The sequence below is a fragment of the Oncorhynchus masou genome, chromosome 24 (genome assembly GCF_036934945.1).
Source record: "Oncorhynchus masou masou isolate Uvic2021 chromosome 24, UVic_Omas_1.1, whole genome shotgun sequence".
Lineage (NCBI taxonomy): Eukaryota > Metazoa > Chordata > Actinopteri > Salmoniformes > Salmonidae > Oncorhynchus > Oncorhynchus masou.
The window spans coordinates 91925880-91952351 of NC_088235.1; the positions used below are offsets into that span (position 1 = coordinate 91925880).

At 42.9% G+C, this 26472-nt stretch overlaps 1 protein-coding gene across 2 annotated transcripts in view; it reads left to right on the forward strand.

Annotated features, from left to right (window-relative positions):
• Window positions 1-16727, forward strand: part of LOC135513020 (mast/stem cell growth factor receptor Kit-like) — a 48300-nt gene extending 31573 nt beyond the window's left edge. For both annotated transcript variants that reach the window (XM_064935652.1, XM_064935653.1), the window contains exons 13-21: window positions 1935-2045; window positions 3532-3688; window positions 5685-5782; window positions 5964-6094; window positions 6581-6703; window positions 7634-7745; window positions 7864-7963; window positions 8271-8376; window positions 14180-16727. In XM_064935652.1, coding sequence (XP_064791724.1) covers window positions 1935-2045; window positions 3532-3688; window positions 5685-5782; window positions 5964-6094; window positions 6581-6703; window positions 7634-7745; window positions 7864-7963; window positions 8271-8376; window positions 14180-14383 — 1142 coding nt within the window. In that variant the 3' untranslated portion in view covers window positions 14384-16727. The remainder of the gene's footprint in view (window positions 1-1934; window positions 2046-3531; window positions 3689-5684; window positions 5783-5963; window positions 6095-6580; window positions 6704-7633; window positions 7746-7863; window positions 7964-8270; window positions 8377-14179) is intronic.
• The last annotated feature ends 9745 nt before the right edge of the window (window positions 16728-26472 follow it).

Here is a 26472-nt window from a genome sequence, read left to right on the forward strand (position 1 = left end):
ACATGACAGCCCACTTGGAGTTTGCCAAAAGGCACCAACTGACTTTCTGACCATGAGGAACAAGATTCTCTGGTCTGATTAAAACAATTTTGAACTCATTGGCCTGAATGCCAAGCATCACGTCTGAAGGAAACCTTGCACCATCTGTACGGTGAAGCATGGTGGTGGCAACATCATGCTTTTGGGATGTTTTTCAGCGACAGGGACCAGGAGATAATTCAGCATTGAGGGAAAGATGAACAGAGCAAAGTACAGAGAGATCCTTGATAAAAACCTGCTCCAGAGCATTCAGCAACTCAGACTGGGGTGAAGGTTCACCTTCCAACAGGACAACGACCCTAAGCACACAGCCAAGACAACACAGGAGTGGCTTTGGGACAAGTCTCTGAATGTCCTTGAGTGGCCCAACCAGAGCCCAGACTTGAACCAGATTGAACATCTCTGGAGAGACCTGAAAATAGCTGTGCAGTGACGCTCCCCATCCAACCTGACAGAGCTTGAGAGGATCTGCAGAGAAGAATGGGATAAACTCCCCAAATACAGGTGTGCCAAGCTTGTAGCATCATACTGAAGAAGAATCAAGGCTGTAATCACTGCCAAAGGTGCTTCAACAAAGTACTGAGTAAAGGGTCTGAATACTTATGTCAATGTGATATGTAAGTTTTTCTTTTTAATCAATTAGCCTAAATGTTCATTGTCATTTTTGGCTATTGTGTGTAAATTGATGATGGAAAAAAATATTTAAATCATGTTTAGAATAAGGCTGTAACATAGCAAAATGTGGAAAAGTAAAGGGTTCTGAATAATTTCTGAATCCACCGTATATACAAAAGTATGTGGATCCCCCCTTCAAATTAGTAGATTCAGCTATTTCAGCCAGATACGGTTCAAACAAGTGTAGAAAATTGAGCACACAGCCAAACAATCTCCATAGACAAACAGTGGCAGTAGAATGACCTTACTGAAGAGCTCAGTGACTTTCAACGAGGCATGATCATTAGTTGCCACCTTTCCAACAAGTAAGTTGGAAGCAACGTCAGCACAAAAACTGTTCGTTGGGAGCTTCATGAAATGGGTTTCCTTGGCCCGAGCAGACGCACACAAGCCTAAGGTCACCATGCACAATGCCAAACATCGGATGGGGTGTTGTTGAGCTCGCCACGATTGGACTCTGGAGCAGTGGAAACTTGTTCTCTGGAGTGATGAATCATGCTTCACCATCTGGCAGTCCGACAAACAAATCTGTATTTGGCAGATGCCCATAGAACGCTACCTGCTGAATGTATAGTGCCAACTGTAAAGTTTGGTGGAAGGTGACTATTTTTCATGGTTCGGGCTAGGCTCCTTAGTTCCGGTAAATGGAAATCTTAACACTACAACATATAATGACATTTCAGACGATTCTGTGCTTCCAACTTTGTGGCAACATTTTGGGGAAGGCCCTTTCCTGTTTCAGCATGACAATGCCCCTGTGCACAAAGCAAGGTCCATACAGAAAAGGTTTATTGAGATCGTGTGGAAGAACTCGACTGGCCTGCAAAGAGCCCTGACCTCAACCCCATCGAACACCTTTGGGATGAATTGGAACACTGACTGAGAGCCAGGTCTCATCGCCCAACATCAGTACCCAACCTCATTCAATGCTCTTGCGGCTGAATGGAAGCAAGCCCCCGTTGCAATGTTCCAACATCTAGTGGAATGCCTTCCCAGAAGGGTCAAGGCTGTTATTCAGCAAAGGGGGGACCAACTCCATATTAATGTCCATGATTTTGGAATGAGATGTTCAACGAGCAGGTGTCCACATTCTTTTGGTCATGTAGTTTATGTATGCTTGTGACAATAAACCAGCCAGAGGCCATACTTCCTGTGATGTTTTCTTTGATGATGACTTTGAAGCATTTTTAAATGATCATGTTCTGGTGGTGTTTCCACAGCCAGTGCCCATGCCACTGAGAAGGAGGCTCTGATGTCAGAGCTGAAAGTTCTCAGTTACCTGGGAAACCACATGAACATTGTCAACCTGCTGGGAGCCTGTACTGTTGGAGGTAAGGAGCAGCATATTTAGAGGACTGTAGGGCTTATTCTCATTCTAATCTATTCTACTATCAATCTGGGAACTACAGTTGGCAGAGGTTTTTAAGATACAGTAATAATCGGAACAATCCTCCCTTTTATCACCAAGGATTGTATGACTTGTTGGTGAAATATCAGCCTTTGTGGAGTTTTCCCTGTGATTTAACACTATCAACGTTTCTCTTTACTGTAGCAATTGTGTTGAATCCACTCAATATTAGCCACTTTCAATGCAACATACCGAAACAAAACGAACTATGCTAAATAATTTGTTGTCGGCACAACGCATCGGAGTATGATTCTTTTGCACATGACTCAGCCCATACTCAGCCAATACTCTACACAGACCGTTTCATCATTACCAATCAGAGCTGCAGTAGGCCTATATGCAAATAGACCATTGCCAAATATGGATCTGTGCCATTTACTTTGAACTAGACTGAGTTTACAGCTGTCTTAGTGAGTAGATGCACTTGTTTTGAGATCATGCGAAGAGCTGGATGTATCCACATGTGCACATTTTGTTCATATCCATTGCTAGTTAGTGAATTATTAGCCCAGTTATAGATAACTTGTAGTCAACAATAGGGGAGTGATTGCTTCCTACAAAACATGTACATTTCTAGACATCTTTGAAAATATTAAGAGGTAAAGAGCTGTTTTTGTTTTAAAGGGGTAGTTTTATATTTTGAGATAGGCTTGAATAATCTAAGTAGCCAATTGGCAGATGGTAGCATAATTTGTCTGGTTCTCTGTAATGATGGTATGGGAATATAATACATTTTATTTTGTAAAGTGGTTTCTTGCATCAAACAACAAAACTACATTTTCAGTCACCTCCTTGTCTGAAGGACAAGTGGATAAAAAGGTTGATTTCACGCCTTGCATGTTTTATTTTTTTCTCATGGAATGTAGGCCTACATTGAACACCACACATTGGCTGCTACTGAAGGCTGAATGATAGAACAGCTATTTCCATGTAAAAATATTATGGGATGCATTTTCTCCATAGTTTTCTATGGTAGGCCACTGGAAGGCCTGGTACGCCAACATTAGGATCAAATAGCCACAGTAGCCTACTTGGCCACAGTTAAAACTAACTTAAAGCAGGTACAGCCTCAGTGTTCAATGTAAATGCGTGCTGGAAGTTGCACAGAATTTCCACAGCCTTCAAGTTTGCGCTCAGCAGACCAGAAATTTGCTCAGAGCTCCCAAACAATTTGAGGGAACATTGCTTGTTGGGCATAAGTATTGTTTACTATTCGTTGTATTAATGTTTATGATATAGGAGTGGCGCTCTTGCAACTTGTAGGAGTGGTGCTCCTGAAACTTGATATACTTGTTTTGGTGTGTCTATATTTCAAGGTGTTTTGTTTGTCTTGTTTGTCTTTAGTGTGTTGTTTCTTGGTGGATGACATTCATGTGACTGACCATGGCTATTTGTCTCCTTGTCTTCAGGCCCAACCCTGGTGATCACAGAGTATTGCTGCTTCGGTGACCTCCTCAACTTTCTGAGAAGGAAGAGGGAGACGTTCTTTTATGACACGTTAGGGGAGGACTGCTACTACAGGAATTTCATGCTGCAGAGGGAGACAGCTACAGCTGGGTCAGATGGGTCAGTGTGGACTCATTATGTTTACAAGGAGAGGGTGGTAGTTGGGTGGTATATACTGTAATTTTCACTGCACAGTTTATATTGTATATACAGTGCCTTGCGAAAGTATTCGGCCCCCTTGAACTTTGCGACCTTTTGCCACATTTCAGGCTTCAAACATAAAAATATAAAACTGTATTTTTTTGTGAAGAATCAACAACAAGTGGGACACAATCATGAAGTATAACGACATTTATTGGATATTTCAAACTTTTTTAACAAATCAAAAACTGCAAAATTATTCAGCCCCATTACTTTCAGTGCAGCAAACTCTCTCCAGAAGTTCAGTGAGGATCTCTGAATGATCCAATGTTTACCTAAATGACTAATGATGATAAATACAATCCACCTGTGTGTAATCAAGTCTCCGTATAAATGCACCTGCACTGTGATTGTCTCAGAGGTCCGTTAAAAGCGCAGAGAGCATCATGAGGAACAAGGAACACACCAGGCAGGTCCGAGATACTGTTGTGAAGAAGTTTAAAGACGGATTTGGATACAAAAAGAAATCCCAAGCTTTAAACATCCCAAGGAGCACTGTGCAAGCGATAATATTGAAATGGAAGGAGTATCAGACCACTGCAAATCTACCAAGACCTGGCCATCCCACTAAACTTTCAGCTCATACAAGGAGAAGACTGATCAGAGATGCAGCCAAGAGGCCCATGATCACTCTGGATGAACTGCAGAGATCTACAGCTGAGGTGGGAGACTCTGTCCATAGGACAACAATCAGTCGTATATTGCACAAATCTGGCCTTTATGGAAGAGTGGCAAGAAGAAAGCCATTTCTTAAAGATATCCATAAAAAGTGTCATTTAAAGTTTGCTACAAGCCACCTGGGAGACACACCAAACATGTGGAAGAAGGTGCTCTGGTCAGATGAAACCAAAATTGAACTTTTTGGCAACAATGCAAAACGTTATGTTTGGCGTAAAAGCAACACAGCCCATCACCCTGACCACACCATCCCCACTGTCAAACATGGTGGTGGCAGCATCATGGTTTGGGCCTGCTTTTCTTCAGCAGGGACAGGGAAGATGGATGGAGCCAAATACAGGACCATTCTGGAAGAAAACCTGATGGAGTCTGCAAAAGACCTAAGACTGGGACGGAGATTTGTCTTCCAACAAGACAATGATCAAAACATAAAGCAAAATCTACAATGGAATGGTTCAAAAATAAACATATCCAGGTGTTAGAATGGCCAAGTCAAAGTCCAGACCTGAATCCAATTGAGAATCTGTGGAAAGAACTGAAAACTGCTGTTCACAAATGCTCTCCATCCAACCTCACTGAGCTCGAGCTGTTTTGCAAGGAGGAATGGGAAAAAATTTCAGTCTCTCGATGTGCAAAACTGATAGAGACATACCCCAAGCAACTTACAGCTGTAATCGCAGCAAAAGGTGGCGCTACAAAGTATTAACTTAAGGGGGCTGAATAATTTTGCACGCCCAATTTTTCAGTTTTTGATTTGTTAAAAAAGTTTGAAATATCCAATAAATGTAGTTCCACTTCATGATTGTGTCCCACTTGTTGTTGATTCTTCACAAAAAAATACAGTTTTATATCTTTATGTTTGAAGCCTGAAATGTGGCAAAAGGTCGCAAAGTTCAAGGGGGCCGAATACTTTCGCAAGGCACTGTATGTACTGTTGCTTGTGTCATCTCACCTGCTCACAAAAGTAAATACCACTGCCGTTGTTATCCCACCCATTGGAAAATTCCCCAATTTAACTAAGCATACTGTACTTTCACGGTCTATAAGGCAGGACACGTCTACACTAAACCGACTACTCTTTGTTGTTATTGAGAAAAATACTTACAGTAAATATAAATGTCTCTGGAGATTCATAAATGTTTATGTTGGGGAGTATTTCTTACCTAGTGTATTGTAGTTATGTGTAGTATTTGATGGCGACTGAACTGACACCAGACTGCTTATTTCCTCCTTGCAGAGACAGCAGGAATGGCTACATGGATATGAGGCCTTCTGTCGCTGGTGTCCTGCCCAATGGCTTCTCCTCAGAGAAGAGAATCTCGATACGCAAACCAGGCAAGACACCCACTTTTATTTGAATTGATAATTATCACATATATCACTTGAGAAAGCTAATTTATACAGCCTGCAATGTGCAGTATCTCCCTCTATCCATAGTTAAGCTTCCTTAATACACAATGTTGCTCCCTCTACACACCTCTCAAATTATCTTGTTCTATCACTATGTTTCTCTCAGGTGGTTCCAGAAGTGAGCCTGATGTTGTGAGTGAGATGCTCCATGAGGACAGTCTCTCTCTGGACACTGAGGATCTGCTCAGCTTCTCCTATCAAGTGGCCAAAGGCATGGACTTCCTGGCTTCTAAAAATGTAAGCCCTTAATTTCCTCATAGAAGCTCTCTTCTCCTAATATAGCTCCTGAAAGCCCCCACCACTAGCTATTCAGAACAACAGGTCTATTTTCACTCTGCAATTAAATCCAGCAAGTTAAATCCATGATGGTAGATAATGTCCAACCATTCTCTAAATATTTTCACACACATACACACACACACACACATTAGTTCCATCTTCTTAATTTCCAAACAATGCTAGGATCACATTTCCATAGCTGGTCAACAGGTCCAGAATGCATTTTGAGCATTCTGCTGAAAAATGTATAACCCATTGTGGCAAGCGGACACCAGACTACAGCTAGGCCCTGTATCAATCAGTGTGTGTGTGGAGCAAATTCTGGGAAGAACATTTACTGTCACCATGTATTAGTAGTGTCTAAAACTTTTATGTTATCTTATGTTACCTTATGTTATCTTATTACATTACATAATGTTTTATTATTTGTGTGATTGTGTTCAGTGCATCCACAGAGACCTGGCTGCCCGGAACATTCTGCTGACTCAGGGGCGAGTGGCAAAGATCTGTGACTTCGGTCTGGCCCGTGACATCACCACAGACTCCAACTATGTAGTCAAAGGCAATGTAAGTCTGGCCATCGCTTACTACTGTTGAGCTCAATGTGATTTATAGACACAGCATGGATATTTTGCAGTGAAAACCATCAATGGAATAGTCAAGCACAGGCACAGCATTGATATAAAGCCTCTCAAAACCAGTGTCAGCCATGAGCATCATGGGCAAGTACTGTATGTTCCAATTCCATGGCATGTGAAGTACAGTATGTATGTACAAAACATTAGGAACACCTGCACTTTCCCTGACATAGACTGACCAGATAAATTCAGGGCCAGCATCCCTGTGGAATGCTTTAGATATGATTTTATTTAACCTTTATTTTACTAGGCAAGTCAGTTAAGAACAAATTCTTATTTTCAATGACGGCCTAGGAACAGTGGGTTAACTGCCTGTTCAAGAGCAGAACAATAGATTTGTACTTTGTCAGCTCGGGAATTTGAACTTGCAACCTTTCGGTTACTAGTCCTACGCTCTAACCACTAGGCTACCCTGCCGCTCCAGGTAGGAAGTTGTTCCTAAAGCTTTTTACACTCAGTGTGTATCTGATGGATCTGACATTGTAATGTGCACTCTGACAGGTGTGATTATGAATTCCTTTAAATGTCACTGAATTCTTTCAATTAAGCACAACATTAATTAAGCACAACAGGGGAGTTTTAACCTACCCTTGAAACTAAGGAAATACAGTACCTCTCCTCTCATACAAGAACAGGCAATATTGAACATTTCTGATCCAAAATTCAAGATTAATCAAAAGCATCTGCATTCATTATTTGCTCTCTCTAATTCTACACTCTTCACTGTTGTAGACAGCTGAAGTTATAGAGATGATGGATTACTTCAAAGATGTCAAGAGATTTGCTTTGATGCATTTTATGAATACATGAAGTGCATCTGACATATTAGACTGGCTGTGACGGTTTGTGTTCCATGCAGGCCCGCCTCCCAGTCAAGTGGATGTCTCCAGAGAGCATCTTTGAATGTGTGTACACATTTGAGAGTGACGTATGGTCCTATGGCATCTTGCTATGGGAAATCTTCTCACTCGGTACGTACGTCCACGTTACCCTCTGTGTGTCCGTGTGTGTGTGTCCGTGTGTGTGTGTGTGTGCGAGTACCTGTCCATGTGTGTGTTTTCATTATCTTATTTTCTTCATGGCCTACAGGAAGCAGTCCATATCCTGGGATGCTTGTGGACTCAAAGTTCTACAAAATGATTAAGGAAGGATATAGAATGGATGCACCAGAGTTTGCACCGAGTGAAATGTGAGTGCGTGTGCATGTGTCTAAGTATCTTGAGAAAGACGGTGTGTGCGTGGGTGTACTATACAGGGGTGTGAATATGTGGGATTTAAGCAGATTGCATATTTAATGAATTTCACCATAAACTTCACCATGAAAGCTCAATTATTATTTAGTTTGTTATTAGACGTTAGCTCCATTTTCAGAAGAATAGACTTAGAGAAAAGCATGTAAAGTGTCACTTTGTAAGAGAGGGGGGAGAGACAAGATAGGTAACAAGTGTATGTGCTTGGTGCCATGCCTGTGCTAAATATGTGTGTTGTGGTTTCAGGTATGAGATAATGAGGTCGTGCTGGGACTCGAACCCCTTTAAGAGACACTCCTTCAGCAAGGTGGTGGAGAGGATTGAACAACAGCTGTCAGACACCACAAAACACGTAGGTCACAGATCTCTTCTAACCTGCTTGTTTACACATGTTGACAGACTATGGATTTAAGGTATTCACAAGAGTTTACCAGCAGTAAAATCCATATTCTTGAGATTTTTTTAAGTGCCAAACGGTCCCACCTTGAGATTGTGCTGTATTCAATAGTAGCAAACAGTGCCTTGCAAAATTATTCACCCCCCTTGGCGTTTTTCCTATTTTGTTGCATTACAACCTGTAATTTAAATAGATTCTTATTTGTATTTCATGCAATGGACATACACAAAATAGTCCAAATTGGTGAAATGAAATTAAAGAAATAACGTGTTTAAAAAATTTCAATTTTTTTTTAAACTGAAGTGGTGTGTGCATATGTCACCCCTTTTTGGTAGGAAGCACCCTAAATAAGATCTGGCACAACCAATTACCTTCCGAAGTTACATAATTAGTTAGATTGCACACAGGTGGACTTTATTTAAGTGTCACATGTTCTGAAAGGCCCCAGAGACTGCAACACCACTAAGCAAGGGGTACCACCAAGCAAGCGGTACTATGAAGGAGCTCTCCAAACAGGTCAGGGACAAAGTTGTGGAGAAGTAAAGATCAGGGTTGGTTATAAAAACATATCTGAAACTTTGAACATCCCACGGAGCACCATTAAATCCATTATTAAAAAATTGAAAGAATATGGCACCACAACAAACCTGCCAAGAGAGCACCGCCCACCAAAACTCATGGACCAGGCAAGGAGGGCATTAATCAGAGAGGAAACAAAGAGACCAAAGATAACCCTGAAGGAGCTGCAAAGCTCCACAGCAGAGATTGGAGTATCTGTCCATAGGACCACTTTAAGCCATACACTCTACAGAGCTGGGCTTTAAGGAAGAATGGCAAGAAAAGAATAAGCAAACGTGTTTGGTGTTCACCAAACGTTGTGGGAGACTCCCCAAACATACGGATGAAGGTACTCTGGTCAGACGAGACTAAAATATTGCTTTTTGGCCATCAAGGAAAATGCTATGTCTGGCGCAAACCTAACACATCTCATCACCCCGAGAACACCATCCCCACAGTGAAGCATGGTGGTGGCAGCATCATGCTGTTGGGATGTTTTTCATCGGCAGGGACGGGGAAACTGGTCAGAATTGAAGGAATGATGAATGGCGCTAAATACAGGGAAATTCTTGAGGAAAACCTGTTTCAGTCTTCCAGAAATTTGAGACTGGGACGGAGGATCAACTTCCAGCAAGACAATGACCCTAATTATACTGCTAAAGCAACACTTGAGTGGTTTAAGGGGAAAATTTAAATGTCTTGGAATGGCCTAGTCAAAGCCCAGACCTCAATCCAATTGAGAATTTGTGGTATGACTTAAAGATTGCTGTACATCAGCGGAACCATTACAACTTGAAAGAGCTGGAGCAGTTTTGCCTTGAAGAATGGGCAAAACTCCCAGTGGCTAGATGTGCCAAGCTTAGAGAGACATACCCCAAGAGAATTGCAGCTGTAATTGCTGCAAAAAGTGGCTCTACAAAGTATTGACTTGTTCAAGTTTAATGTTTTTTTGTCTTTATTTCTTGTTTCACAATCAAACATATTTAGCATTTTCAAAGTGGTAGGTAGGCATGTTGTGTAAATCAAATGATACAAACCTTCCACAAATCTATTTTAATTCCAAGTTGTAAGGCAACATAATAGGAAAAATGCCAAGGGGGGTGAATACATTCGCAAGCCACTGTACTATACAAATTCAATAAAATATTACCTGCCTTCATGTTTTAGTAACGTCCCACTGTGCACACACTGGTTGAATCGTTTCCACATCATTTCATTTATGTATTGTCGTAGTGTATTCATTTTATATGATGTACTGCTTTATATTTGTTTGATATGTAATGTAAGTGTGTTAACGTATTTTGACCCCAGGAAGAGTAGCTGCTGCCTAGGCAGTAGCTAATTGAGATATACAAATATATACAAATATAATACAATGATATTACGTGGAACCGAGTTTATGTCTGTTCCCAGTGGTGTTAGCCTACTGCCCTAGCCTTTTGTAAGGCCACTCAGTGGTTGAAGAATGTGAGTCATCTGACATTTGAAACCCGACAGAAGTGTTTTTAAAGTACCACCTAACAATCAAAGAATCCCATCCACTGAACACTGCTGACCAGTCATCTGTTAAGGCATTCCAGCATGTGTCACAGACTGTTAGGACTGATCTAGTTGTTTTGATAGAGTTAATGAATTACCACAGGGCTACACTGTAAGCCACTATGTGTTGTCATTACTCAAAACTTTTGATGAAACCTGTTGCACTTAATGTTGAAGTCGGAAGTTTACATACACCTTTGCCAAGTACATTTAAACTCAGTTTTTCCCAATTCCTGACATTTAATCCCAGTAAAAAAAAACCTGTCTTAGGTCAGTTAGGATCCCCACTTTATTTTAAGAATGTGGAATGTCAGAAGAATAGTAGAGAGAATGATTTATCTCAGCTTTAATTTCTTTCCTTCATCACATTCTCAGTGGGTCAGAAGTTTACATACACTCAATTAATATTTGGAGCATTGCCTTAAAATTGTTTAATTTGGGTCAAACGTTTCACACACGCTTTTTCAGTTCTGACCACAAACTTTCTATAGGATTGAGGTCAGTACCTTGTGATGGCCACTCCAACACTTTGTTGTCATTAAGCCATTTTGCAACAACTTTGGAAGTATGCTTGGGGTCATTGTCCATTTGGAAGACCCATTTGCGACCAAGCTTGAACTTCCTGACTGATGTCTTGAGGTGTTGCTTCAATATATCCACATAATTTTCCATCCTCATGATGCCATCTATTTTGTCATGATGCCATCTATTTTGTGAAGTGCACCAGTCCCTCCTGCAGCAAAGCACCCCCACAACTTGATGCTGCCACCCCCGTGCTTCACGGTTGGGATGGTGTTCCTCGGCTTGCAAGCCTTCCCATTTTTCCTTCAAACATAACGATGGTCATTATGGCCAAACAGTTCTATATTTGTTTCATCAGACCAGAGGACATGGAGAGGACCAAAAAGTACGATATTTGTCCCCATGTGCAGTTGCAAACTGTAGGCTGGCTTTTTTATGGTGGTTTTTGAGCAGTGGCTTCTTCCTTGCTGAGCGGCCTTTCAGATTATGTCGATATAGGACTCATATAGATCATTTTGTACCTGTTTCCTCCAGCATCTTCACAAGGTCCTTTGCTGTTGTTGTACTGGGATTGATTTGCACTTTTCACACCAAAGTACTTTCATCTGTAGGAGACAGAACGCGTGTCCTTCCTGAGCGGTATTACGGCTGCGTGTTCCCATGGTGTTTATACTTGCGTACTATTGTTTGTACAGATGTATGTGGTACCTTCAGGCGTTTGGAAATTGCTCCCAAGGATGGACCAGACTTGTGGAGGTCTACAATTTGTTTTCTGAAGTCTTGGCTGATTTCTTTTGATTTTTCCCTGATGTCAAGCAAAGGGGCACTAAGTTTGAAGGTAGGCCTTGAAATACATCCATGGGTACACCTCCAATTGACTCAAATGATGTCAATTAACCTATCAGAAGCTTCTAAAGCCATGACATCATTTTCTGGAATTTTCCAAGCTGTTTAAAGGCACAGTCAATTTAGTGTGATACAGTGAATTATAAGTTGAATAATCTGTCTGTAAACAATTGTTGGATTAATGACTTATGTCATGTACAAAGTGGATGGCCAAAACTATAGTTTGTTATCAAGACATTTGTGGAGTTGTTGAAAAACAATTTTTAATGACTCCAACTTAAGTGCATGTAAACTTCCGACTTCAACTGTACTTTAGTGTTTTTGTAGTCATTACTCAAACTGATGGAGTCACTGTGACCGTGTAGGGGTTGAGTTGTATCGGCTTTAAATTTTGAAGAATGGCCCCACTAAACCACACCTCCAATATAATTTCCTTGTGTGCCTTATCTTTTTGAGTGAATTGTAGAATTACCTCACATGACTGTATTTGTTAGTGACAGAGACCCATGGTTGTTGAATTCATTCATTTTCAGTCCTGTGGCCTTCACCGAGTAAGTTCCTAGGCTAATATTATCATTATAATTCAACCGTTTATGATAATACATTGCATATTTCACAAGCCCTTATTTTGAGGCCTAGCTTTTTTTTAAATATATATTTCACCTTTATTTAACCAGGTAGGCTAGTTGAGAACAAGTTCTCATTTACAACTGCGACCTGACCAAGTTAAAGCATAGCAGTGTGAACAGACAACAACATAGTTAAACATGGAGTAAACAATAAACAAGTCAATAACATAGTAGAAAAAAAGTCTATATACATTGTGTGCAAAAGGCATGAGGAGGTAGGCGAATAATTACAATTTAGCAGATTAACAATGGAGTGATAAATGGTCAGATGGTCATGTGCAGATAGAGATACTGGTGTGCAAAAGAGCAGAAAAGTAAATAAATAAAAACAGTATGGGGATGAGGTAGGTAAATTGGGTGGGCTATTTACCAATAGACTATGTACAGCTGCAGCGATCAGTTAGCTGCTCAGATAGCAGATGTTTAAAGTTGGTGAGGGAGATAAAAGTCTCCAACTTCAGTGATTTTTGCAATTTGTTCCAGTCACAGGCAGCAGCCAAATGAGGCGGCCAAATGAGGTGTTGGCTTTAGGGATGATCAGTGAGATACACCTGCTGGAGCACGTGCTACGGGTGGGTGTTGCTATCGTGACCAGTGAACTGAGATAAGGCGGAGCTTAACCTAGCATGGACTTGTAGATGACCTGGAGCCAGTGGGTCTGGCGACGAATATGTAGCGAAGACCAGCCGACGAGAGCATACAGATCGCATTGGTGGGTGGTATAAGGTGCTTTAGTAACAAAACGGATGGCACAGTGATAAACTGCATCCAGTTTGCTGAGTAGAGTATTGGAAGTTATTTTGTAGATGACATCGCCGAAGTCGAGGATCGGTAGGATAGTCAGTTTTACTAGGGTAAGTTAGGCGGCGTGAGTGGAGGCTTTGTTGCGAAATAGAAAGCCGACTCTCGATTTGATTTTAGATTGGAGATGTTTGATATGAGTCGGGAAGGAGAGTTTACAGTCTAGCCAGACACCTAGGTACTTATAGATGTCCACCATCCAGGGTGGTGATGCTAGTCGGGCGTGCAGATGCAGGTAGCGAACGGCTGAAAAGCATGCATTTGGTTTTACTAGCGTTTAAGAGCAGTTGGAAGCCACGGATGGAGTGTTGTATGGCATTGAAGCTCGTTTAGAGGTTAGATAGCACAGTGTCCAAGGAAGGGCCAGAAGTATACAGAATGGTGTCGTCTGCATAGAGGTGGATCAGGGAATTCAACTTACTACAAGTATTTAAGTAAAACATGCCTGTTTACAGTCCACACAGTCCAAACAGAGTACAAAGAACATGCCTGTGGGTTTCCCCACCCCAACTACCCAGGGCCACATGTTTAGGCTACCACCAGACTAGCAATTAACACACAGAATTGTGTCAACCCTCAATTAACACACACATAATCACCTCTTTCATTGTGTCATGATGACCTCTCTTCATGAACTCAGCTCACCTCTCACTTCTGAAACATGCCAGTGATTTAGCTAACACAGAGCAGGCCTTCTCTTCTCACGCCTTCCCCTTCACACCTTCAGACCAGAATGCTACACAGTCACCTTCTTTATTTAACCATGCTACATGTTTCTCACTCAGTAAGCAGAACTGCAATGAAAACACCCCTCCAGTATGAACTCTCTCTGTTCCTCTCCGTTTCTCCCTCTCTCTGTCTAGATCTATCTGAACTTCAGCTCCAGGTTTCCGGTTCCAATGGGGCAACAGGATACCAGCGTGGACCCGGGGGCGCAGAATGCCAACATCCTTTGCCTCAACTCTGTGGGCAACAGCAACGCCTCCACTCAGCCCCTATTGGCCAGCGGCAGCGATGACATCTTTCTCGGGGAGATGGCCACTGGGCTCATGGTCCACCAGGTGTAATGCCCCACCCACGATGGATGCCCCATAAAGTGCCTGTTCAGTGCCATCCCGAACACCCCACCACACCCTATTCCAATCATATATTGTGTCTAGCTATTAACCACCCACTCCCAACCTTATGCCGAGCTGTTAGCCTCCCCCTTCAGACCGAGGTTTTAAAGAAGGATCCTCTCGAAACCTCTGCTCCTGGCCGCCTTAGGGGTTACCATTCCAAGATCATTACTGCATATACATTATGATGTGTTGTTTGAAATGGACACTATAGTTTATAGCTCCATAGTAGTGCTATTTTCAGAGGACTTTCCTCAATGTTGCTGATACTGTATCTTATATGTTTCATACAATGTTTTTGTTTTTCACAATTCCGTTGTCAATGTATTAAACTGAATTACTATGTTGTTTTAAATATATATATTTTCTTAAACTAAATAATGTAGCATTTATAATGGTTAAAATACAACTATCGTTGGAGGTGTAAGTACTTGAAATGTAACATCTTTCCAGATGTAGGCATCATGTAATGAAGCTTTCAGTTGACCTTTTTATTTCTGTTGCATCTTTAAAAAAATGAATGTTAGTATTATTCCACAAGTTCAGTTTTGGTGATTATGTGAAGGAGAGACATTTCTAGGGCCAATGGCTGAAATTATATTCAGGAGGTTGAGTCTCAAAACCTCTCAATCTAATGAACCGATAAGCATGGTACTATGACTGTTTATATGTGTATATATTGACCTTGTGTATGGCTAGTAATAAGCGTATGGTGTGAGAGGTAGCATTAGCTTAGATTCAGCAACGGTTGCTTGCTGAAGAATCCTTGTAAATATGTAAATATGTTGCTTGTGTCGGCACCTCTTCTGTCTTTTACAGTATGTGACCCTTGTTTACATTTGTCATCAGACAGGTACTGCCATATCACTATGGGGTTTCTTTAGTATAAAAACTGTCACCAAAGATGGGTAAGGTTGAAACAGTGCGTGGTTAGGATGAGCATACTGTGTAAGGGAAAAGGTGATTAGCCAGTGGATGCTTTCTACTCTTAAAGATTGTTAAAGAAGGCTTTCTGTTTTGAGACAAAAAGCCAATGATGCTCGTTTCAAATGCCAATGTGAAGCTTGCAGAACAAACCAATAACTGTTCTGAGAAAAAGCCAATGGGAGGAATTCTGCTCAGATGAATAGCCAATTTGGTGTTAGATGTCAGAGCTGTCTAATCAAACAAGGTTGTGACATGTCTTCTAGCTCCCTACAGTCCTGTGAGCAGTACCCTCAGTGCTCCCATCCATCAGTAGCTGATTTCTCAGCCTTCCCTCCGCTCGTTATGTCCAGCTGCTTCCTCTGACGGAAGTGCCATTTCCACCATCTCTCAGCCAGAGCTCTGTATCACTTCAGACTCCCATCACTAGGACTTCCCTCTTCCCACACTGAGATATTGTTGTGAAGAGCACCTGGAAATGCACAGACAGAAAGTGTGTGCGTACGTGTGTCTGTGTGTAGGTGCCACAGTATGAATGACATTTACCCAACTCGCTTTTCAACCCTGTCTCCTTCTCAAAGCTGGCTCTTTGTAAATATGTGTGTGAATACAATGTAATGTGGATGCTGTCTTAATGTTTTATTTTCTATTGATATGGTATATTTAATGCACACCTCTGATATTCTGTAATATAAAACATTTCCTACCACAAATAGATACACCCATTAAATATATACTGTACATCTTCTTTGGAGGTAAGCTGCTTGTTTTTCTGTTTTCTTGTGACATTTAGATGTCTTTGTTTGGATATTGCTGTAGACTCGTTGTGTAGTGACATTATCCCCTTGGCTAACCATCGCATGGTCTTCTACAAGCAAGTCAAAACATTTGTTTATTTTCAAATGCTTTTGTACAGCTTTGCCTTGAAAATCTAGTTTGTTTTCAGCCCCAAACAGGAACGCAATAGCAAATATTGTTCTAATTTGGCTAATTACAAGCAAGGGACGAGTAGAGCTGTAGGGCAATGACTCATATCAATGCAATGCTCATTTCCCATTCCCCCTTCTGTCACATGGAATTGGAGACCTCAAAATAGGTAATTACGCACTAATAACATAGTATTTACATGTTTATCTGTGTCATTCATCACACTGTTAAAGAGAGTACAACCAAAATATTGTCTGATTATCCCTAACAACGTTACGCTGGAAAAGTTGAAATAATATGATGCTTGTTTTCAAACTTTTAGGACATTTGTATATTTGTTGTGTATTTATTTTACAAGAGACAAAGTTGTTTGTTGTGCACATTTGCAATGTGTTGCCATCTCTTGTGTTACTGTAATATAAATAAAAGAAACCCTTAAATAGTTTTGTTAATCATGATTTGTATTAGTAATGGTCATATTGTCAGCCATCTGTGTCAAGCCTCTGAGCAGGTGATGCCTCAGGTCTCTGTCAGTCTCCTCCCCATGGTAGTGTACAGTCATACTAGTCTACAGTCACTGACCGTATCTGTTTATAAAATCATGTATCCTGCTCCAAAATTGTCAGGGTCTTTGGCTTGGGTCCTGCTTGGGACATCTGGCTGAAGGGGAACGCTGCCAGGACAGTGGCTTGTCCAGCAGGCCAGGCCGGTGGACAGACAGATGGAGGGCCCTTGTGCGTGTCACTGTGTGGGCTGAGCCCATTGTTCTAGCATCTACAGTATCTGATAAGAGGGACAGGAAATCCCACCATTGAAGCAGAATGGTTGGTTGAATACGTTTGTGAGACAGTGGTCGCTTACAGTAAAGAGCAGCTGAGAGAGGGAGAAGAATAAGTTCTGTAATAATTCATCATATTATTTGAAGATCATTGCGAGACTGAGACTGGACTTTTACTGCAAAAGCTACTTACACTTGTGCTACTATACTGTGCTAGACTGCACTACAGTGAAATGTCATGCCACAGGGTGATCAAATGAAGTTCTTACATCTGTATATTGCCCAGTTGAGATTTTCATATGTTATTACTCTCCCAATACAGTCCGATTAGACGCAATGTATTGAAACCTTTTTTTTCTTTCTCTATCACTCTCCCATCTCACCCTCTGTCTCTCAGTAAGGTTTGAATTCTGTCCAGGTCCTCATTCTAGCACAATAGTCTCATTTGTTTTCTAATAGCCTCTGGTAAATTATACTTCTGGCCAAGATGGAAAAACAAACACCCAATTTTATCGTGGCAGTTCCATTGCTTTTTCTCTGGGATAATCTAGTTACAAGGGCCAAGTGCCAACACGATGCAATATGTAATTAATACATATGATATGGTATGTGTGTGCATGTTTGCATTCGTGCGAGTGTGCGTGCATGTGTTCATGCTTACATGTGTGTATTTGTGTGTACTTCTTTAAAACAATCCCCCTGAATGTTGTGTTTTGTCTGTAGATTTTTCTGTGAAAGTATGGGGCTTTAATTTATTTTGTATATACTGTATTTTAGTGTTCTGCTCCTTTAGTGAAATCTCCAGTTGCTGAACCTGTGGTGTAGCCAAATTAAATAGCAGGGTTGACTAATTCATCTTAAATGACCTCCCTTATCCTACCTCATTTGCACATGCTGTATATAGACTTGTTCTACTGTATTATTGATTGAATGTTTGTGTATTCCATGTGTAAATCTGTGTTGTATGTGTCAAACTGCTTTGCTTTATCTTGGCCAGGTCGCAGTTGCAAATGAGAACTTGTTCTCAACTAGCCTACCTTGTTAAATAAAGGTGATATAAAACATTTACATATCAGCCATGAATCCCCTTGTGACAGGGAAAAGAAGGCTTGTTGATTGCAACAGGGAGTGGCAATGGAATACAAGCTTCACAAAAAATATGATTTTGTTCAAACATTTCTAGCCTGTTGTCACGACTTCTACCGAAGTCGTTGCCTCTCCTTGTTCGGGCGGTGCTCAGCGTTCGACGTCACCGGTCTTCTAGCCATCATTGATCCATTTTTCATTTTCCATTGGTTTTGTCTTGTCTTCCCACACACCTGTTTTCAATCCCATTCATTACCTGTTGTGTATTTAACCCTCTGTTTCCCCTCATGTCTTTGTCAGAGATTGTTTTATTGTCAGTGTTGTTTATTTGTTGTGTTGGTGCGCGACGGGTCCTCGTACCCATATTTGTTCATGTCTGTACGTTTTAGTGTTATGGAGCATGTTGCGTGGTCATTTATTAAAAGAGTCCATTTACACTCCATTTTGACTCTCCTGCGCCTGACTTCCCTGCCACCTATACACATGGCACTGACAGAATCTCTGACCAAAAAATATGAAGCCAGCAGGAGAGGACACCACGCTCATGGAGGTGGAGGAACGTGTCCGGGAACAAGCGGAGGCGATTGACTGTTTGAGCACCGTAATGGAATGCACTGTCCAGAATATGGAAACTCCCAGGGAGTTTCTCCAGCACCACCACCACCACTACCGGAATCTCCCTTGAACGCTTTTTCCCCTCTGGAACTGAAGATCCGTTTATCCCTACCCACGGGATACAACGGAGATACTGCCGGCGGCCAGGGTTTCCTCCTTAAGCTGAACTTGTATCTGGCCACAGTCTCCCCAGTACCATCTGACCGTGAGAAGAGTTGCGCCCTCGTCTCATGCCTCACCGGGAAAGCCCTGGAATGGGCCAGCGCTGTGTGTAGAGAGGAGGATACGGCGTTGGACTATTTTGAGGAGTTCACCCGCCATTTCCGGATAGTATTCGACCAGCCACCCGAAGGCAAAGCGGCGGGTGAGCTCCTCTATCATCTGAGGCAGGAGACGAGGAGTGCACAGGAGTTTGCTCTGGAGTTTAGGACCTTGGCTGCCGGCGCTGGATGAAGCGACAGGGCCCTGATCGACCATTACCGTTGTAGTCTACGCGAGGACGTCCGTCAGGAGCTGGCCTGTAGAGACACCACCCTCACCTTCGACCAGCTGGTGGACATGTCCATCAGGCTGGACAACATGCTGGCTACTCGTGGACGTCTAGATCGGGGTCTGGTTGTTCCATCCTCCCGCACCCTCTCTCCCGAACCTATGGAATTGGGAGGGATGGTGCGCAGGGAGACCGGAGGGGGTTCCCGCTCGAGCACCATTCATGGTCGCAGAGGGCACACTGCTGGTCGGTGCCGGGTTGGTTCCTCTGGGAATAGAGAAAGCAGGCAGGGCACTCTGGCATCACCCTCCTCTGGTCATTCTGGGACAGATCGGACAATGCGCTGTCTTGATGGGAGGTACTGGTGGCCCACTTTAGCTAAGGACGTGAGGATTTATGTTTCCTCCTGCTTTGTGTGCGCCCAGTGCAAGGCTCCTAGACACCTGCCCAGAGGTAAGCTACAACCTCTACCCGTTCCTCAACGGCCGTGGTCGCACCTGTCGGTGGATTTTTTGAATGATCTTCCACCTTCACAGGGTTACACCTGTGGATCGGTTTTCGAAGTCCTGTCGTCTCCTCCCTTTGCCCGGTCTCCCTACGGCCTTACAAACTGCAGAGGCCCTGTTTACACACGTTTTCCGGCACTATGGGGTGCCTGAGGATATAGTGTCTGATCAGGATCCCCAGTTCACATCAAGGGTCTGGAAGGCGTTCATTGAGCGTCTGGGGATCTCGGTTAGTCTTACCTCAGGTTTTCACCCCGAGAGTAATGGGCAGGTGGAGAGAGTTAACCAGGATGTGGGTAGGTTTCTGCGGTCTTATTGCCAGGATCGGCCGGGGGAGTGGGCGAAGTTCGTGCCCTGGGCAGAGATGGCTCAGAACTTGCTATGTCACTCCTCCACTAACCTTACCCCTTTTCAATGTGTATTAGGGTATCAGCCAGTTCTGGCTCCTTGGCATCAGAGCCAGACCGAGGCTCCTGCGGTGGACAATTGGTTTCGGCGTGCTGAGGAAACTTGGGAGGCAGCCCACGTCCACCTTCAGCGCGCCATAAGGCGCCAGAAAATTGGCGCAGACCGTCGCCGCAGTGAGGCCCCGGTGTTCGCTCCAGGGGACAGGGTCTGGCTCTCGACCCGAAACCTGCCCCTCCGCCTGCTCTGCCGGAAGCTGGATCCGCGGTTTGTGGGGCCGTTTAAAGTCCTGAGGGGAATGAACGAGGTATGTTATAGGTTACAACTGCCCACTAATTACCGTATTAACCCCTTGTTCCATGTGTCTCTCCTCAGGCCGGTGGTGGCTGGCCCGCTCCAGGAGGCTGAAGTGCGTGATGTCCCTCCGCCTCCTCTAGACATCGAGGGGGTCCCGGCGTACTCTGTTCGATCCATTTTGGATTTGAGACGTCGGGCGAGGGGCCTTCAGTACCTCGTGGACTGGGAGGGGTACGGGCCGGAGGAGAGATGCTGGGTTCCGGTGGAGGACGTGTTAGATCCTTCCATGTTATCAGAATTCCACCGTCTCCATCCGGATCACCCTGCACCTCGCCCTCCGGGTCGTCCCCGAGGCCGGTGTCGACGCACTGCTGGAGCCGCGCATCGGGGGGGGGGCTTGAACCACTACTCAGTTTTCCACCAGAAAATGCCAAAAAAGAGTAGAACCAGCTCACCTAATTTTACAGTGCCTTAATAAAGTATTCAAACCCTTTGAATTTTTCCACATTTTGTTGTGTTACTGCCTGAATCTACTGGGTGACAAATTCCCCTTTCAGCAGAACAATAACCTAAAACACCAAATATAAAAGACCAAATACACACGTTGCTTACCAAGAAGACAGCGAATGTTCCTGAGTGGCCGATTTAACTTAAATCAGTTTGGCAAGACTTGAAAATGGCTGTCTAGCAATGATCAACAACAAACTTGACGAAGCTTGAAGATTCAAAAAAGAAAAATGCTTATAAGAAATTCCACTATACTCTGTGAAGACCCATTAATGAGGCAACGCGTCAATACAGGACTAAGATTGAATCCTACTACACCAGTTCTGATGCTGTGGTAGGGCTTGCAAACTATTTTGGACTACAAAGGGAAGACCAGCTACGAGCTGCTCAATGACACAAGCCTACCAGACGAGCTAAAGGACTTCTATGTGCACTTCAAAGCAAGCAACACTGAAGCACGCATGAGAGCAACAACTGTTCCGGACGACTGTAGCCGATGTAAGAACTTAAAACAGGTCAACATTCACAAGGTCACATGGCCAGACAGATTATCAGGACGTGTACTCCGAGCATGCACTGATAATTCTACATGTTTCAAACAGACCACCATAGTCCCTGTGCCCAAGAACATCAAGGTAACCTGCCTAAATGACTACCAACCCATAACACTCATGTCTGTAGCCATGAAGTACTTTGAAAGGCTAGTCATGGCTCACATCAACATCATCATCCCAGAAACCCTAGACCCACTCCAATTTGCATACTGCCCCAACATATCCACAGATGATGTAATCTCTATTGCACTCCACACTGCCCTTTCCCACCTGGACAAAAGGAACACCTATGTGAGAATGCTATTCATTGACTACAGCTCAGAGTTCAAAACTATAGTGCCCTCAAAGCTCATAACTCAACTAAAGACCCTAAGACTAAACACCTCCCTCTGCAACTGGATCATGGACTTCCTGATGGGCCACCACCAGGTGGTAAGGGTAGGTTACAATATATCTGCCACACTGGTCCTCAACACAGGGGCCCCTCAGGGGTGGGTGCTTAGACCCACCTGTACTCCCTGTTCACCCATGACTGTGTGGCCCAGCATAACTATAACACAATCATTAAGTGTGCAGGCGACACAATGGTGGTAGGCCTGATCACCGACAATGATGAGACAGTCTATAGGGAGGAGGTCAGAGAACTGGCAGTGTGGTGCCAGGACAACAACCTCTCACTCATCATGATTAAGAAAAAGGAGATGATTGTTTACTACAGGAAAAGAAGAGCCGAGCATACCCCGATTCTTATCAACGTGTCAGTGTATAATGTCTGTTTGTAACAGTGTGTTACCTGTTAAAATGTGATCGTATTATAAATTGTATTTTAATGTTTAAGGACTTCAAATGAGGACTAAAAGAGATAATCACAAATCTAATCAAATCGATAGGGCTTTAGTGAAGCAGGTTGAGACCTTCAAGTTCCTTGATATCCACGTCACAAACAAACTAGCATGGTCCAAACACACCAAGACAGTTGTGAAGAGGGCACTAAAATGTTTATTTCCCCACAAGAGACTGATAAGATTTGGCATGAGTCATCAGATTCTCAAAAGTTCTACAGCTGCACCATCGAGAGCATCCTGGTTACATGTTACATCACTGGTTACATCACTGCCTGGTATGGCAATTACTCGGCCTCTGACCGCAAGGCTCTACAGAGGATAGTGCGTACGGCCCAGTACATCACTGGGGCCAAGCTTCCTGCCATCCAGGACCTCTATACCAGGCGGTATCAGAGGAAGGCCCTAAAAGGAAGAGGAAGGCCCCACACACACACACACACTTTTTCCCCCGCTGCTGCTACTGTTTATTATCTATACATAGTCACTTTACCCCTACCTACATGTACATATTACTTCAATTACCTTGACTAACCTGTACCCCATCACATTGATTCGGTACCAGTACCCCCTGTATATAGCCTCGTTATTATTATTTTATTGTTTCTATTTTATTTATTTTTTCTCTAGTTTATTTTGTAAATATTTTCTTAACTCTTATTTTTCTTAAAACCTGCATTGTTGTTTAAGGGCATGTACTGTAACTGTATTTGTATGATTGTATGAAAGCACAGCATTCTCTAGCATTCTCTATTTAGTATTTTGCCCCTCGGGGTCCCAGAATATTCTAGAGCACAATGACAGATTGGACATCACAGTAGATAATTATCTTTAACTCCCATACTTAAACAGGTGAGTCTCTATAGAGACTAGCTATAGTTGCCTGTGATAGGGACCTACTCCTTTCAGTTTTCCATAGCCTGGGCCAGGTACATCAAGTTGTCTCCAACGTGAAAAATCTCTGCCTGTACTCCACTTAAATTTACAGGTGACAACAAGTAAAGAGAATTTTCTGCAATGTACATGTTGATTCTCTAATGTGTATCTTCTCTTATTTTTTGGTTGATCATTCTTGAGTTTTATCGGTTTAACTGTAAGTAGTGTAGAAGGGGCTAAATGTCACATATGGGTGTGTTTGTGGCTTACCACCATTTCCCTCTTTCACCCAGCTGCTCAGGAAGCATGTGCCCCTGTGTGTGTGGAGACTGTGTGGAGATGGGCAGTCGGCTTGGTGTGACCTGGGGGTGACACCACAGCCTGCCAGCCAGAAGCTCGAAGATATGGACACCGCAGCGGGGGTACAGGAGAGAGGAGGGTGAGGGGGCACCAAGGAACAGGGGGCAGGGGAGTAGGCTTAATTTATCTAAGGTACACTGCACTTCCTCCTGTGGTAATCCAGACAGCTCCCTCCTTCCCTCAGCCCCCTAAGTGTACACACATAGACATTGGGAGGGCACAGGGTGCACACAGTCCCAGTCTGGGAGGACCAAGAACAACAGTACATCAGTAAAGATAAAGAAATAAATGGGGAATACACTGAGGCCGTGGTGAAATTGGAATGCCTCTCTTCATCACATGTTTTCTCTCTGTGCTTTAGATTTAAATGTACGCTCATAAGCATGTCATCAAGACCTAATGGTTGAAAGTTGCACTATAAAGATCAAGTGATTGTGTTTTGTATGTTATTTAAGACATTGCTACTAAGTAAAATATGAAATAGTCATAATCATACTATTTTCAGTCATCATGAATAACCCTCATGTTGTTTCCAAGTGTAGGATTAGAAGTCTGGTGTGTTTTAGTTAACCTCTGGAAGCAGTGATGATAAGAGATATCGTCAGTTCATTGTGACAAGGTTAATATAACGTTGCCATCTGACCTTTGACCTCTCATCCCAGGCTTGACAGCTGGGTGTTCCGTCAAACTAGATCTGGGCCCCATGGGAACCTGGCTGGCTTTCCACACAGTCGGTTCATTTTCATGGACCTGAACCAAGCATTTGAGATTAGATTCAAGTGCGGTATGTGTTGAGAGGGATTGTGTTGACAGGCAGAATTCACACAAGGAATCCTTGTGTTGCTGAGTTTCACATCCATTTGCCAAAAGGTTATTCATGTTTCTTATAAAAGGTGTGGCACACTTTGCTGCTGCCTTATTCTGTACATTATGTTAGTATTGGTGTGTAACTGAGCCCACCATTCCTTCAGGAAAACATGTTCTGTACTATTTATTTCACATACTGTATGTATAATGTTCCGTGAGATTCATTAAATTACCATCAAACAACTGTGATATATTGATGCCTATGTTGTTTCTCAGGTGTCACACTAGCATTATTCAGTCAGCTGGCCAACATTAATATAGACATATGGAGCAAAAGTCTGTTTTGCTGAGAGCGTCAGCAGGAGCCTCTATATCAAATGAATATAAAATATTTTAAAGCAGCTGGTCACTTTTCATGTTTAGTGTATCATCAATCTTGAACTTATTTGTTATTTGGCATGGCCTGTATAAAGTGCTGGCTTGTTCATCTCAGTTATACTGTAAATAAATGCCACTGCACGGGCACAGGGGAAGCACTTGTACCCTGTTCTCTTCATCACTTTACCATCTCTTCCTAACATGGTGGTATAGAGTATGACAGAGATGTTGTGTGCTACTGACAGCATTTTGTCATGTGTGTTTTCAACCCTCTGGGCATCTTAGGACCAAGTGAGCTGCTGAGAGCGGCTGACTGCAGTTTTCACTACCATTGAACAGAGATGTTTCTCCCTTTAAATTCCTAGGAACTACAGAGTGCAGGGTAAGCTGGCCTTGTTCTTGTTTTCTTGCTTATACAGCAGAATGAGAGTCCCTGCTGAAGGCTAGATCAGTAGACTTGGCTCTAGCAAGGCATTGTGTTTAGTGTGGGCACTACTAAGATTATGGATAACAGGTCTTCTCTTGCAAGTCCTACACCATTTTTTCCCAAGATGTCGTTCTCAGGTTTGGCTTAAGTCTTAGTGGAAGGCTTCGCCATGGAACATTTCATTAGGTGTGGGTATATCACCTGTCCACTTATTAATGATTCAACAACAGGCATGAGAGGTCACAAAGGACAAGGTAGGAAGTTTCCAGTGAATTTTGGTGTGGTGAACTTCACGCCGTGAGAAATCAAGAAATAAATGCATTTTTATACTTCATATCTATACAGGATTACAGTACCTGATAATGCTGGATAACCTTTCATATTTATATGATCTCTGTATTATCTTGTATATTCTACTTTCCATCACACACATTTCAACTGTAAATCCTTTGGCTAAGTTCATGCTGTGAAGGGGTGTCACTAACGTGTGTTTTCACAGTACAATGGATTCAATAATGAGAGCACTGAGCTGTGAAATTCAAACAATCTCTTCCCGATGGGCCCTCTGACCCTCCACATATGGTACTATTGACAGTAGACACAGTGAGATGGACCCAGGGAGCATGCCTGACTGGATGGTCAGGGGTTGAAGGAAAACCTGGGGTCTCATCCTGGCTGACCAGCAGGGACAGTCACACATAAGTGTAACCCAAAGCCCAGGATATGTACAGTAGAATAGTAGGTTGGAGGTTGTGTCAGTCAAGAGACATTATGGATCAGCTTGACTTGACCTGAAACTGAGAACACATTCATTTGTGGAGGGAACATGTTCCCTTTCAACTCAGAGAACATTGTGATTGATAAACAAGGGATATAACATCCCATCAGGCCCAGTTCTATTTGAGTCGCTACACCCTTCCCCTAGCTCCTTGACCCTCACCCTTCAATGCTCACAGATCTGATAGGGGCTGGATAGGTGAAAGCAATATAATATTAGCTCCACTAAGGAAGGGCTACGCAAAGACCATAACAGTACTGATTGCCCCATTCTCCTCCTTTCAGATCAGTGAACACATATATGGAGTATTGTCTGGGAGAAGGATCTAGGAACTGAAATAGAATCAGACCTACTGTTCTCTACTGTCATATAGGTGTCAGTAGGATTAGTTACTCGATTCAATCCATAGCGCAGAAGATCTGTGTTGTAGTGTGGTTGAATTTAAAGGTAATATCAGCGAATGCAGAAACATTGCCTTTAA